General features: G+C 48.4%; 1 protein-coding gene across 4 annotated transcripts in view; it reads left to right on the top strand.

Annotated features, from left to right (window-relative positions):
• LOC139568494 (trinucleotide repeat-containing gene 6C protein-like) overlaps window positions 1–15,185 on the top strand; it is a 63,127-nt gene that overhangs the window by 14,060 nt on the left and 33,882 nt on the right. For 2 of the 4 annotated variants that reach the window (XM_071390349.1, XM_071390348.1), the window contains exon 4: window positions 7,809–8,171. The exons of 1 other annotated variant lie outside the window; for it this stretch is intronic. In XM_071390349.1, the coding sequence (XP_071246450.1) occupies window positions 7,809–8,171 (363 nt within the window). Of the gene's footprint in view, window positions 1–7,808; window positions 8,172–13,982; window positions 14,083–15,185 lie in introns of those variants that run through there. One more of the 4 variants, XM_071390350.1, reaches the window with a different exon arrangement.

Genomic DNA, 15,185 nt, shown 5'->3' with positions numbered 1-15,185 from the left:
AGTTCATATGAGCTATAAAGGTGTATACATACAGACATACAGACAAGGGCTGTGTAGTAGCGGGGCCCCTGTAGCCTACAGCTATCGAGTCAGTCCAGCGTCGTCTAACACACACTGATGCACAGTGACTCCTCCTCTGAGATCAGCAGTGCTGGCCAAGGATTTGTGAGGAGGGCACCCAGATGGGAGCTCCTAACAGTGGGGAGAGGGGGGTTTGGGGATGAATGGGGAGGGTAAGGAGTTCAGTCAGTTCCAGGGGCCACAGTCTTTAAGGGGCATCTTGCCTTACGGTACCTTGTTCCACGCTGTCCCAGCAGCATGTGTGCTCACATCGGTAGTATGTATGCTATTTCTGCATCCGTTTCCAATTGGCACGTTTTTAACTTTATTTCATTTAACCTTCATTTAACTAAGCAAGTCGATTTAAGAACAAATTCTTTACAATGACGGCCTACCCTGGCCAAACCCCTAACCCCTAACCCGGACGACGCTGGGCCAATTGTGCGCCGCCCTATTGGACTCCCAATCACGGCCGGTTGTGATACAGCCCGGGATCGAACCAGGATCTGTGGTGATGCCTCTAGCACTGCGATGCAGTGCCTTAGACCGCTGCGCCACTCGGTCCCCCACGTCAAGCGTTTCCTATTGTATTTAGCCAACGAATTGGTCTAGCGTGTGTGAAGAATCTGTGTCATTGCGTGTGAATAAGCCAGGGGGTCGTTGTTAGTGCGTGTAGGTGTTAAACTCCAGCAGGCAGGCATTAGACAGATGGGGCCAGGGCTTTGGTCCACTCTAAAGCCAATTAGAGCATCTGTTCAGGTTGCACTGGTCAGCACCTCGCCCTCTAAAAGGTGTGTGTGTTTGTGATTGGCCCCAACACACCCCAGCGGTCTAACCGCTAACTAACAGCCCTCGCCAATAGCCATTGGGGATTGGCCCGACGTCCGTTGGCGTTGTGTGGAGGTCAATGGCACTTTCTTGACCTCTGACCTCATTTAGGTCTGTCTCATCTCTGGGGGGGGAGACTCTGCTCCGTCTGGTGTTGGTGAGTCACCCAGTGTGAAGGAACCATTTTAAGCCGAGGGGTGACGGAGGGTGTCTAACAACAGACTGAGAAGGTTAGTTTGAAGTCAAATGACAGAGGTGTAAAATCTGAGAGAGGGAAAGGAAGGAAGGAAGTGAGTGAAAGGAAGTGGGGTGAGTGTGTTCAAGCGTCAGCCTACAGAGAATAGGACCAAAAAGGAACTTGTAGAGCTGAAACAAATAAATGGACACAGTATAGCCTACTTTTAAGTAAGCAAGAGAGAAAATGTTATCCGCTCAATCTGCTGCAGGGCCCACTAAGTAGCATATGCCTGTTTTACTTCAGTTAGCATCCATGTCACTCTGTGTGTGTGTGTGTGTGTGTGTGTGGGCAAATCAGTATGCAGCTGTGGTGTCTCTTCATCCATAGTAATGATCACGCAAACATAACGTGGAACAAAGAAGTTTGTACACCCACAACCCCCCAGCCTCATCACCTCTCCCGCTTCCTCCTCCCTTCCTCTCACATTTCAATTTGTTTGCGGTAATCGATCTTGCCTGGCGCGTTCGTATGTATGAAAATTAGATAAGGCGCTGCGGAATGAATTCCTGTGCCCCCCATTAGCCATGGAGCTCCAGTGAGACGGGGGACCAGCCACCAGACCTCCCCTATCCAGGCAGTCCCTGTTGGGGTAGAATGAGAGCGCCTCAGCCCTCTATTAGTATGGAGGGCAGGGGAACGCTGATTATTCCCCACAATCAAACCCCATCGAGCTGCGCACACACAATAATGCACAATCCCCCCCCCCCACACACACACCTAGCTCCCCCATCCCTATAGGGACCGGGAGACTCTCAATCCAGTTCTCCCTGTAATTGGAGAAAATGCTTACAATGTGGAACTTCCCAGGCAAGGATATGCTTTTAAAGCCATCGCCACACTAACTTTCTGTATGCACACGTAAACACACACAGCATTCAAAAAGTTACGAGAATACACGGAACTGGCTCGGAGTGATGCAAATGCAATTCGTGGAAACAGGTGGCGGCTTCCGAGTTTTGGTGAGCGAAAGCCATCAGTAGTACGCCTGACGCATTCTCTACCCAGCCCTGGTGTAATCAGAAAAACAGTGCCTGCCCTTTTAAAGTGTTAAGGAACAAAATGTAATGCGTGTCAAATTTTCATCTACATTTCCCATTAAGGCGTCGGCATGCTTCAGTTCGGCATGCTTTAGTTCGGCTGGCTGCTAGCCGAAGTCGGCTAGGCGACCCGAACGAATGTGCTTGCAATACTCCCTTAAGACATTCGCTTAAAAAAGAGAAAAAAGCAGCAATAGTACGGTTTGTCCATTTTGCGACGCTGTAGCCAGTATACACTTTCTTAAATTAGCCATAATTAATCTGAGAGCTCTTAGTTGCGCAATTTTACCCTCTAAGCATGATGTTTGGCGCAGTATTTCTCAATGAGGAAATGTGCAGGAAAAGGAGTTGTCTCTCGTTGAATCCCTACTGTTGACCAATCACCGACGAAGGGGCGTGGACTTCGGCTATTGACTTTGGCTTGCCTCTAGAAGAAAACATTTTCTGTGCATCGATCTGCCCCAAAAAACCTTACCAAATAAAAAAATGAACAAAAACGTCACAAAGTCGTCATATTATTATATGCACGTACTCTTCCGAACTGTTTTCGGCAGGGAAGCATGAGGACACCTTTACCCAGGCTGTTTTCTCCCATTCCGGGTAGACCCTGCCCTGCTACCATGGCGACCCACCAATTGCCACGGCGACTGACATATTTACACGGCGCCACTGTGGCCACAGGAGAAATGCATTATTTCCACCCGGGAAACTGGACGACATCGCATCGTAATATGCATATTGGATTAATTTGCGATTTCACATTCAATTAATTGTGTCAACACTTTTTAGTCGTATTTCTTGAATCACAATCTAATTGGGGGATAATTGACTTTCCCGTGGGGGGGGGGGCGCCGTCACCTTTCTGTGTCGAACTGCAACATTAATAAATACTCTGTAAATGAATAGTGAGTGACTGGATCCTGGTGTACGTCCCGTGGATTTATGGATGCGAAGGATAATTGTTTTCTCTTTGCTTGCATGTCAAGTCGAGGGGGTTGATTACGGGTAGAGAGAGGGGGGTGAAGGGAGGGGACAAAGAGAGAGAAAGAGGGGGGTGGGGGGGATTTTCTGCGTGTATTCATGTTGGATTATCATTCACACGCTGCAGACAGAAGAGGCAATTCAATACACCCTCAGTTATACCACAGCTGAGAAGGCTCATGTCACATTTAAAGGCAGATTAATAGTGAAGTGCATGTGCTGATGTTAATGGCGTTTAATGAAGAGGCTTCTTTGTGTGGGGGAAGAGGGTGTGTGTTGCTGAGCAGGACTGCCTGGTATGTCTGGAAGAGGCAGCCCTCCTCTCTTTTGCTTCAGGTCACATTCTGCCTCATGTCCAAACCACCATTCAGCCATTTTGTGTGTTGACGGGGATTTCCTAACTAATCATATCTACGTGGGAAGCATTGGCTCAGTGGTATACACCTGACTCCCAAGGCACATGGATAGAAGCTGTCCTTGTGCACCGATCTAGGATCAGCTTACCTTCTCCTCACCATAAGGTGTAGAAAATACACATCTGACCTTAGATCAGTCTTTGTGCAACCTCCTACTTTGGATAAACTGTATGGATAAGGTAAGACTGACTGAATCGTATCTAAGTGTGGGACTTTGGCTTAGTGTTAGCTACCCATAGTGTTGTTTACCCATAGCGAAATCTAACAAGCCGTCTCTATGAATCGTCTCTATGGATCAACCAGACTCCTAAAACACGTAGAAAGTGTGGAGAGAATGGGTCGACACTGCTGAGATGAGCCCTCTGCTCATTAGTGTGTGTGTCGGGGGGTGGGGGTTCACAGGAGGCCCACAGAGCAGAGGTGCATTAGGCATGGGAACAGTGCTCATCTCCATGGTGACAGCCTAGTACCCAGGGAAGGGTGAGGGGTGGAAAGCTGTGCCTTTTTTAGTCTGTCTGTGTGTGTGGGGGGGGGTCTCTGACCCGCTACAGGGTTTACTACTGACAGATGGAACCTCAGACCCCCCCCAATGTAACCACTCTCACAAGACACTGTCTGGGTGTATCTTAACAAGCAACCATCGCCACTCAAAGCTACTGCTCCTTCAGTACCACTAAAATCTATAGCCCCTCTTAACCTTTAGTACTGTCGGTCCTCTCAACTACCCTGTATCCACTTAAACACGGCCACTAAACACTAATACACCTCATCGGTCAGATGGTTTAGTTAAGTCTCCGCTACATCACTTCTTTCCAATGTGTTTCTTGGATATGAAAAATATGGCTTTTCATGAAGTCTCATAATGTTTGATTTTCAGTGAGTCATGAAACTCAATACAGGAGGCTGGTAAAACCTCTTCTATAGTCCACTTATGTGTTCCACACACAGCCCTCCCCCGCTGTAAACACGGTCGCGTATTAAAATGTGTCCTCATCACACAATGGCAGCACGTAGCTAACCTCTGACATGGACGATTCCCAGAACCCTTCAAAACCAGGCGCGCGCACTCCATAACCGAGCCAATCGCAATGGCTCCTTATGCACCAGGGCCTGCCCTCTTGACCATCATCCTTTTCGCTCAAGCTTTTTCTTCTCTTTCGGTGTAATTAACCATTGAGAGTGGGGGACAGGAGGCCATAATTACATGTTTGACTAGGAGTGATTCTCCATTCAGAGGGTTTAATGGAATTTACAGTGCGACTCGTTATAATGGTTTATTTAATTGACTCTCCTTTGAACATCAAATAGTGTTTTAAGGCTTTAGCAACCCCCAAAGGGTCTAGTATTGCAGTTTGTTTGCTCCCCATCTCGTTTTCTCGTTCACACACTCATTTTCGCTCTCGAATTCTCTATACCATTCTCTGACTCTCTCATTCTCCATTCATTCCATATTTAATTCTCTCCCTTTACTGTGCCTCTCGCTCTGGGTGTTCCTACTATCTCTCAATCTCCCCTCCAAGTCTTTGGTGTATGACAGTGTCACACGTATCACCTGCTATCTCTCCCATCAGATATGCAGGTGAATCTCCCATATATTAAAAAAAAGTTTTCTCTCACAAATGATGGCGCTAGGGAACTTGACTAGACAGCATTTTGATATGGCTTTCTCTCATCCTGGTGAAGGGATTTGGTTTCCCCTCGCCTCGGAAATCTCCCACAAAGCACTTTAGCGTCCATTATGGATTAAAAATGAACTCTTCCCCAAAATGAAAAATACTAATGTTTTGCACAGTCTTTGTTTTGAGCCGAGACGTCCTATCGTATCGTAACCGCCATTCATGCTCACACACACACTCTCGTGCGCGCACACACACACACACACACACACACCTACTCTCTCCCGAGATTATTACAAAGATGGCTACACATGGAATAACAGAAATTTCACATCATAGACTAGATAAACTGTGATCATTTACACGCACCACATAGTGCTTTAATAGCTATTTCATTGTGTTATATAAGCACCAGTGTTGTCATAAACTGAGGCTACTGGAGAATAGAGTGGAACACACGCCGAACCCCCCCAGTCACACTCGCATAATGTGGGATATCCACACACAACGTACACCCACACACCCTCCCCCCTACGTCATAGAAGCTGTGCTTCATAGTGTGAGAGAGAGGCTTCCGGCCTCTGTGTGAGCAGTAACAGCCCAGCAGTCCATCTGCTTCCTCCTAATGGATTCAGAGCAGCAGTGAACAATGACAGAGGCTGAATTGGATGAACGAGGGGGAGGGAGCACCAGAGAATAAAAGGGAGGGGGTGCGAGGGACAGGTTGAAGGGAGAGAATGGAATGGCTGAGAGGAGGTAGAAACGGAACAGGATAGGGTGGACATTGTAAAAGGCAAGAGAGAGCAAGAGAGAGAAAGACGAAGGAGAGGGGAGAGCCGAGGGATGGGGTGGGTTGTGAGGACGCAGCACCCTGCCTGCTGATTGGCTGTGACTGTGTCAGGCTGGCTGGGGCTGAATTTAATCAGGTATGTGCGTCACCCGCTGCCTGCTACAGCTCCCAACCAGATAGCTAGCTCCTGCTGCTGGAGGGGCCAGCTCTGACCAGAGAGGGAGGTTGATCAGCAGGCAGAATGCAGTTTGTGTGAGCGCGAGAACCTGGTTGTGTCTGCGCGTATTTGAAGTATATTGAGAGTGTGTGTCAGAGCTACAGGGGTGCACAGCTCATGTGCAGAGGGTGCTCTGTTTATAGAAACGGTGTTGGCAGTGGGACAGGCCTTTGGCAGGCAGAGGGAATGCATGGGCCTGCCTGCAGTGTTTGCTTTAACCCCTGCTGCTGCAGCGCAGGACAGCTAGTCAGCCACATCAGTCCTCTACTGTTCTCGTGTGGGATTCTACACAGTCCCACCCTGTTAGATTTCTCTGGAGCCACAACTTGGTCAACATGAACGAATGACAAAAGCTGCAGTTGTCCTAACTGGTCAGACTGATATAACCTCGAATGTCATTGTGTGCATTTGTATGCGTGTCTTGACAAGAGTCCTGACAGTGGCTCCTGTGTTCCCAGGAGAGTGACATCTGTTGCCTGCTAATCTGTTGCCTGCTAATCTGCATCTCTCCTGTGCCAATCCCTTCCCTCTCTCTCTCGCTCTCCCTCTCTCCCTTCTCCTCTCTTGGCTGTCTGTGATTGTCTTCTCTTCTCTTTCTCCTCCCCTGAGGCATAGCTGCCAGCCAGTTGTTTTTAAAACCAGCCTATGAATTGTCCTCTGTAGCCACCGAGGGAGTATAGAACACAAACAGTGTTCACATTCACCAAACTGATGTAGCAGCTCAACGCAACACTGAGGTCAGGAAGCGTTGTGAGACAAATATGGCTGCCGTGTTCTCCTGCTCAGCGTGGACAGGGAGCACACATACCATATCGGATATGTAGGGTGTTAACCTCTTTCCAATGCAGTTGCTTAATGCTCACACACACTTGTGCTCCATAAGCCTTGTTGCGGAGACACGCATACACACACACACCTGTGCTTCCGTAAGCCTCTGTGCCTTTTCCACTCCATCCCTCGCGGGCAGCTCTTAGCCTGTACAGCCCCAGCCTCGTGCTCACCCAGAGGGCTCAGTTAAGCTCCTTTTAGCTACAGTAGGCTGACACAGTAGGTCCTGCTAGTACCGACTGCTAATGCCACTCAGTCTGGGCAAGGCTTGATTAGAGGGCTGTTCTCTCCTGGGAAACTAATAGACAGAAGAATGCACAGGGTCAGGCAGAGGTGAGTGTGTGTGTGTGTGTGTGAGAGAACTTGCCCTTTCATGTTGTCTGGGCTGTCGGTGGTGTTCAAGCACAGGCCGGCTCATAGGGAAGGGTTATTACTAAGACGCTACTTTGGAAATGCTAACCACGTTTCGCTTGATTTCTCCTTAGTAAACAAGGGATATGTTTTCAATCCATGTTATACGGGTGTCAGATATTTGGGGTGTAACGTTTTTGAGACTAAAACCATGCCATATGTATTCTAAGGTTAGAGGTCATTTAATGTTTCAACCTATGAACATCCGTTCAAATCAACATGTTCAAATGATCAGTGTGTTCATGTCGTACTCGATCAGGGATATGATAACACTAACCTCATTCAACCAACAATGTTGTCTTGTAAAGTACAGTGGATTAGTGATGTGTGCTGTGCAGCATTAGCTAATACCTTGCTTCCTGTGTTGTGTTTGCGTCCTCCTCCAGTGCCAGAGCCAGCTAAGCCCAGCCCCGGTCCCCTCCACCACCCCACCACCTGTGTGACCCTGCCCCAGGCCTCACACCCCCCCTCCTCCTCTTCAGTCAGAACCAATGGGAAGCGCGCCCCCCCTAGCACCCAGCAAACACCACAGCAGCAGACCCCACCTCAGCCTCCGTCGTCGTCCTCAGGCCCCCGCTACCCGCCCCGTGAGGTGCCCCCGCGTTTCCGCCAGCAGGAGCACAAGCAGCTACTGAAGAGGGGCCAGCCACTGCCCGCCGGAGCCCTGAGTAGCCTCACCGTGAACCCTGCCTCCGACCCGCTCACCCCCGGTGCCCCCGCTTCTTCCTCCGCAGGCAAGCGCCACACAGGTCAGTTCCCTGCTTATTGCGTCTTACCCTTGGCTCTAGATCTGGTTCCTCAGTAGGAATGTGTCCTGTATCTCCGTGTAACTTGATAGAGAAGCTGATGTTACTAAATTGGTCCCATGAAATGAAGTGTCACAGGTCATCGTGGTAGATGGGTGAGGCTGTTCAACATGGGACTCCACGCTGACCTTTACAAGGCACACGTGTGCGCTTAACTTGAAAAATGTAGACGCACACAAATACATTTAGGAGCGCAACGAATAGTATTTGAAATATTAAAGCTATAATCCCAAAATGTTCTAGGTGCGCTAAAATTCAAGTTCCAGGTCGACAGAAATATTTAGGCACGTATGTGAGTAAAATGTTCGCAGTGTTAGAGCCCTGCAATAGGTTGAGGAAGAATGGAGCGAATCGCAAATCCGTATGATGGGTCCAACTGTGGGTCAGTCCAAAAAGCCTTGGTGTTACTTACCCCTGTTCTCTCTCTATACTAGAGCACTGACATTAGGGAATTGATGATGGTGTGTTACTCTGAGAATCTCTTCCACTCTGACCCATTGGTTCAACTGTGTTTCTACAGGGGCTCTGTGCACTGCAGAGAGGCTTTAGCTTGACGCTATTGAAATATGGCCGTGATGGTGTTGAGCCACTGAGTAGGTGCTGTGGCGATTGGAGAGCGCTCGGGACCTTTACCGCCCGCGGCCACCTTTTTTAAATGAACTCCCCAGCGACCGGGTCTGTGGACTGCGGAGAAACCTGCCAGTGGGCTTTAATTTAGAGCGAAAGAGAGAGTGGGTGGACAAACAATATGAGCCTTGAGTAGATATCTCTCAGCATTGTTTTCCCTCCAGTGAGGGAGTGGAGGCGTGCCGTCTCTGCAAGCTATCTGGTGAACCACTGTTAGCCTACCGTCTTCCTTTTTATGCCTCGACCCTGCAGCTTTTCTCTGACCACCACCGGTCTTCACATCCCAATGGAAGGTATTTCAACCAACACCTCTAGTATCTATTCTCTTTATTGACATGGTTTACCTCCATGTTAAATGCAGAACATACAGATAACCGCACCGCGAATTGTTGTACGGCACTTAGAGGACGAGGCGGAGGGAGACGAAGAGCTTTCTGCGGTGTCTGTTCACATACTATTTTATTTTACCCCTCCCTCTGTGGTGCTGTCTTCCATTACTGACTCCCATGTTTACTCTGAGGGGGCTACCTGCAGCATCGCTGTAAACAGAACTTCTCTGCAGAGCCCTGGGCAGCACAGGGCATTACAGATGAATTTTGCCACACACACACACATACAGTGTGTGTATACGCACTCAAGCGCACACACTGATGGTCTGATAACCTTTTTTTCTTTTTACTGACTGGCTGGACAGCTCTCCCAGGGGCCCTCTGCGCAACACCGGCCCGAGCTGGGGAAGGCTTTAAGGCCCTGGGGGTCCCTGGGGGCTTCTGATCAACTGTCCTTCCCTGCGTCTGTCTGCCTTGTCATAAATAGCTTCTTTTTTTCTACAGCTGTACTCTACTGCCAATTACGGAAAGAGATACAGCATTAGTTTTGGCATTGACAGTCAGGAATAGAGATTTGGGATGGATGCAGTTTTGAGAAGCATGCATTTGATTTCGGTATCGAGCAGCACTCAAGTTTACGAGGAAACTTTATTTTCCCTGCCAGCATGGTACAAAATTCATGCAAACATGGGGCCAATCTAATTTGTCCCCAGGCTGAATGTGAGACACTGTATGTAGATGAGCTCTGCTTTTGTGGTCAGCTTCCCTTTGACCTCCCTGCTAGTGAAGTCATCATGGTTCAGAGTACAGAGAGGACACAGGCGCTTCCAGCCCCAGAGACCTGATGTGACTGTGACTGGACAAGAGTCAGTGAGGAGATCCACTGTTACTGCCTTGACCCAGTTAAGTCCTCTCACATCTGTCTGCCCAGCTGGCTACACACTAGGCCTGGATGGTCACAACACAATCAACCAATTCAATAATGAATTAATTTTATCTGATCATTTTTTAAATGCACAAGACTCGGGTGAGAGAACGTCAATGCATTAAAAATCATAATGGACTCAAGTCATAGGCCTATATCCATTGTGGTCCTCAGACACCCCCCCCCCCCCCCCCTCTCCAATACAACAGCTGATTACAACCCAGTGAGTGCTGCAGCCTGTCTGGCCTTCTTCTCGTAGCATAGCAGGTGCTACAGTGGGGGTCTGAGATGCAAGCCGTGCTGTGGGAAACGCACTCAGTCCTCTACAACAGCTGGTTCATTCATGGCTCTGTCTCCTAAGTCCCTGGGTGACGTAGCATGTGGCCAGAAGGAATACTGTTGGCTAGATGTTGTTAACACGCCTTGGCCCTGCCGCCCTTCTCATTTGGCCCCTTGGCTTTGTCTTCAAATGCCTGGATGAGGTGGAATATTTGTTCTTTTGATTCCACTTCCAGCCGCGATTGTTTTGTCTGCGTATAAATACCAATACGTAACACGTCCCATTGATGACTCTTCAGCCAGATATTCCCGTCAGTGATCACTGCCTGATGTGCTTTAGCCGTAAGGCGATTCCTTTGACCGTCGTTGTCAGGGACACGTAAGTGAACAATGTTCAGAGCTACTTTTTTTCACAGCACTATTTGCCCCCTTCCTGATTCCTTATTTTTTTGCACATTTGTCACACTTAAATGTTTCAGATCATCAAACAAATTTTAATATTACACAAAGATAATCCAAGTAAACACAAAATGCAGTTTTTAAGTGATAATTTTACTTATTAAGGGGGAAAAGCTATCCGAACATTCATGGCCTTATGTGACAAAGTAATTGTCCCCCGTCCCCCCCCTTGTTAAATCATGAATTTACTGTGGTTAATCACATTTTCGGAAAGTTCAATTTCACTAGCCACACCCAGGCCTGATTACTGCCAGACCTGTTGAATCAAGAAATCACTTAAATAGAACCTGTCTGACAAAGTGAAGTAGGCCAAAAGATCTCAAAAAGCAAGACCTCATGCCGCGATCCAAACAAATTCAGGAACAGATCAGAAACAAAGCTATCAGTCTGGAAAGGGTTACAAAGCCATTTCTAAAGCTTTGGGACTCCAGCGAACCATGGTGAGAGCCATTATCCACAAATGGAGAACATTTGAAATAGTGGTGAACCTTCCCAGGAGTGGCCGGCCTACCAAAATTACCCCAAGAGCGCAGCGACGACTCATCCAAGAGGTCACAAAAGAACCCACAACAACATCTAAAGAACTGCAGGCCTCACTTGCCTCAGTTAAGGTCAGTGTTCATGACTCAACCATAAGAAAGAGACTGGGCAAAAATGGCATCCATGGCAGAGTTCCAAGGCGAAAACCACTGCTGACCAAAAATAACAAAGGCTCGTCTCACTTTTGGCAAAAAGCATCTGGATGATCCCCAAGACTTTTGGGAAAATATTCTGTGGACTGATGAGACAAATTGAACTTTTTGGAAGGTGTGCGTCCCGTTACATCTGGTGTAAAAGTAACGCAGCATTTCAGAAAAAGAGCATCATACCAACAGTCAAATATGGTGGTAGTGTGATGGTCTGTGGCTGCTTTAGGACCTGGACGACTTGCTGTGATTGATGGAACCATGAATTCTGCTCTCTACCAAAAAATCCTGAAGGAGAATGTCCGGCCATCAGTTCATGACCTCAAGCTGAAGCACACTTGGATTCTGCAGCAGGACAACAATCCAAAACACACCAGCAAGTCCACCTCCTGAATGGCTTAAAAAAAACAAAATAAGGTTTTGGAGTGGCCTAGTCAAAATCTGGACTTGAATCCGATTGAGATGTTGTGGCGTGACCTTTAAAAGGTGGTTCATGCTCAAACCCTCCAATGTGGCTGAATTAAAACAATTCTGCAAAGAAGAGTGGGCCAAAATTCCTCCACAGCGATGTGAAAGATTCATTGCCAGTTATCGCAAACGCTTGATTGCAGTTGTTGCTGCTGAGGGTGGCACAACCAGTTATTAGGTTTAGGGGGCAATTACTTTTTTACATAGGGCCATGAAGGTTCGGATAGCTCTTTCCCCTAAATAAATAAAATCATCACTTAACTGCCTTTTGTGTTTACTTGGGTTATCTTTTGTGTAATATTAAAATTTGTTTGATCTGAACCATTTTAAGTGTGACAAATGTGCAAAAAAATAAGAAATCAGGAAGGGGGCAAATACCTTTTCACAGCACTTATATGCATGATACTGATTGCACTAGTCAATGGAGTTGGCTGAAGCACATGCAGTTCTAAAGCCAGACTAGGTTAGAGAGAATGCCAGCCCCTCTCTCTCTCGCCCTGCTTGCTGGCCCTCCCCGCTCTCTCGCTCGCCCTCCCCGCTCTCTCGCTCGCCCTCCCCGCTCTCTCGCTCGCCCTCCCCGCTCGCCCGCTCTTAGAGAATGCCAGCCCTCTCTCGCCCCGCTCGCTCGCCCTCCCCGCTCGCCCGGACCGCTCGCTCGCCCGGACCGCTCGCACGCTCTTAGAGAATGGCAGCCCTCTCTCTCGCCCCGCTCGCTGCCCGGACCGCTCGCACGCTCTTAGAGAATGCCAGCCCTCTCTCTCTCGCCCTGCTCGCCCTCCCCGCTCCCTCGCTCGCCCTCTCGCTTGCCCGGACCGCTCGCTTTCCCTTCTCCTCCAGCCCCTAGTGGCCTCATTAGCCCATACTCTGCCAGGGAACCAAGAGGAAACTACCTCTCCGGTTTTAAACCCTCTTGTGCCCACTCATTCCTTTTCTCTCATTTTTTTCTCTGTCTCTCCATTTCTGGAAAACAAACCAGAATCTTTTGATCCCGGAGACTGGAACTCAGAAGTTACTGAAAGAGGATCTATTTTGAGAACAAAAGGCGATTAAATGGTGCGTTTACTGCTTGTGGTGTGTCACGGTGAGGTTTGGCTGGAGATAATGTGGTGGATTGGCGGTGTTGAATGAATGGGAGAATAATGGCATCCGGTTCGGCCCCATTCGTGTGGCTCCTGGCTGCATTTCACAGCTAGCTCCAAGGCTACGCTATTGCTCAAGATGTTGACTACAAGCACTTAATCCTTTTTGGTGCACCGTGTCTTTTTCTTCATACATGCCGTCTCTCTGTGTCTCTCCCTTTGCCACTGTCAACCCCTCCCCCATTCTCCCTGTCACCCTGGCTAACTTTTGGCTGCCTGCTAGTAGCATCCTCATCAGCAGCAGCCTGATCTCCTGGTAGTTGTTTCCCCGGCAGGGCTAGCATCACGGTTGTCTTATTCTGAGTAGTAGGCTAGTGCTCTATGATAGGAAGCTGAGCTGCTTTATGAAGCGTTTTTGTTGATGCAGATGTGTGTGTGCGTGCTCTCACAGCACTGCATCTTTGGTGCCAGGGAGCAGCAGCAGAACCAAAGAATAGAAGCCCTATTGTTTTTATTTCTGTCGCCGCTATTCATTCAGCGAGCACCATCGTACCCACTGCCCTCCTAATTGGGACTAGAATGGAAGCAGCTAGACATTACTGACGGTTGAACACAGAGACGGAATAGAATTGTCCCCTTTTTTTCCCTTGTTGCCTTAGCTTTGGTTTTGTCCCCCGTTTCTCTCACACAGGCACACACCTTTTTCCCCGAAGCAGGAAGATTTCTCACTAATCTATTGGAATGCCTACCAGAAATAAGGTTGTACAGAGTTGTAAGGAAAAGAGTGGGCAAGGTTGAGTAGACCTAAGAGACGTGACACACACATTACGCAGCCAGCCAGCCTCAATTTCTTGGCATCGTATCAAGTAAGCAGTTGCAATGCTTTGCAGCGAATAGTAGCAGACACATTGAATTTAATGGAGGATGGCGATGGCTGCCGCATCTCCCTGCTCTGCGTAGCGCCTCACAGCATGGTGTTGCAGCAGCACCACCTCTCTTCAGGTATTTTTTCACTCTACCCCTGACCCCCTTCTTTACAGCTGCCATCAGCTCTTATCTCTTTCTTTCTCTACTCCGGGGTTATTTTGTTTCGCTCGTGGAGTTGTAGTATCCGTGACGGACAGTGACGAAAGGAAAAAAATAGGGCTGAACTGCCCGCTTTTTTGTGTAGTAAATGATTGATTTATCATGCAACCTATTTTTATGCCCCTTCGGAGAAAATGTGCGAGAGAGGGGGGGGGAGCAAATAAATGAAAGGGAGAAAGCAGAGGGCAGAGCGAGACGTTCTTGCTGCAGGCAGCAGCCTCTGAGCTCTTGGCTGAGTTTCAGGTCTGCCTGATAAAATGGCGTTCCTTGCTGCTCGGCGGGCTTGAAGACAGAGACAGAGAGCGAGCGAGAGGGGGAGCGACGCTTGTGTGCGTCAGAACCGCTGGTGCTGTCGTCCTACTCTCCTCACATATATACAAACACCTAGCAACCTTCCAGGTACATGGATTGACATTGTTGGGTGTTGGCGTCAGCGAAACAATGAGCTTTTGTATGTTAGGTTAGCGGTTAGCTATCTCTCCGATTTGACTGAAAGGCAGGCAGGCGTACGGCACCAAAACAATGGCGTTGAAACGGTGCCAAACCTACCAAAGCAAAATCCTGCCAAAGACACTGAATCTCTCACACACCCACACAGGGCTCTTTGTTGGAATGACTCCTAAAATATGCACGTCATGCAAAACCTCATTGTTTGTTGTGGGCGCTGGCCACTGACATTAGATGTTGTGTACTGACTTTGATGTGTTTGTTCTCGAAGACCAAGAGGAAGAGATGGTGGTTGTGGGTTTAAGATGTTACTTACCGGGACTATTTAAATCAATGGAGAGTTATAGTGAACAAAGCCATAGAAAAATTGTCCCAAATGGCACCCTATTCCCTTTTATAGTGCACTACTTTTGAACAGAGCATGTAGGTTGCTTACATAAGGATCCATGGTGTGCTTACATAAGGATTACTCAGCCTAATGCACTCTTTTGTTACATGGCTGGTCTGTCACTGTGCTTTGTGGAATGTGTCTTGGACGTGCAGCTCAGCTTGACCCTAGATGCCCCAGATGT

Source organism: Salvelinus alpinus, chromosome 2 (genome assembly GCF_045679555.1).
Source record: "Salvelinus alpinus chromosome 2, SLU_Salpinus.1, whole genome shotgun sequence".
Classification (NCBI taxonomy): Eukaryota; Metazoa; Chordata; class Actinopteri; order Salmoniformes; family Salmonidae; genus Salvelinus; species Salvelinus alpinus.
The sequence above is the reverse complement of the archived record's forward strand: the minus strand, read 5'-3'. Positions and strand labels throughout refer to the sequence as shown.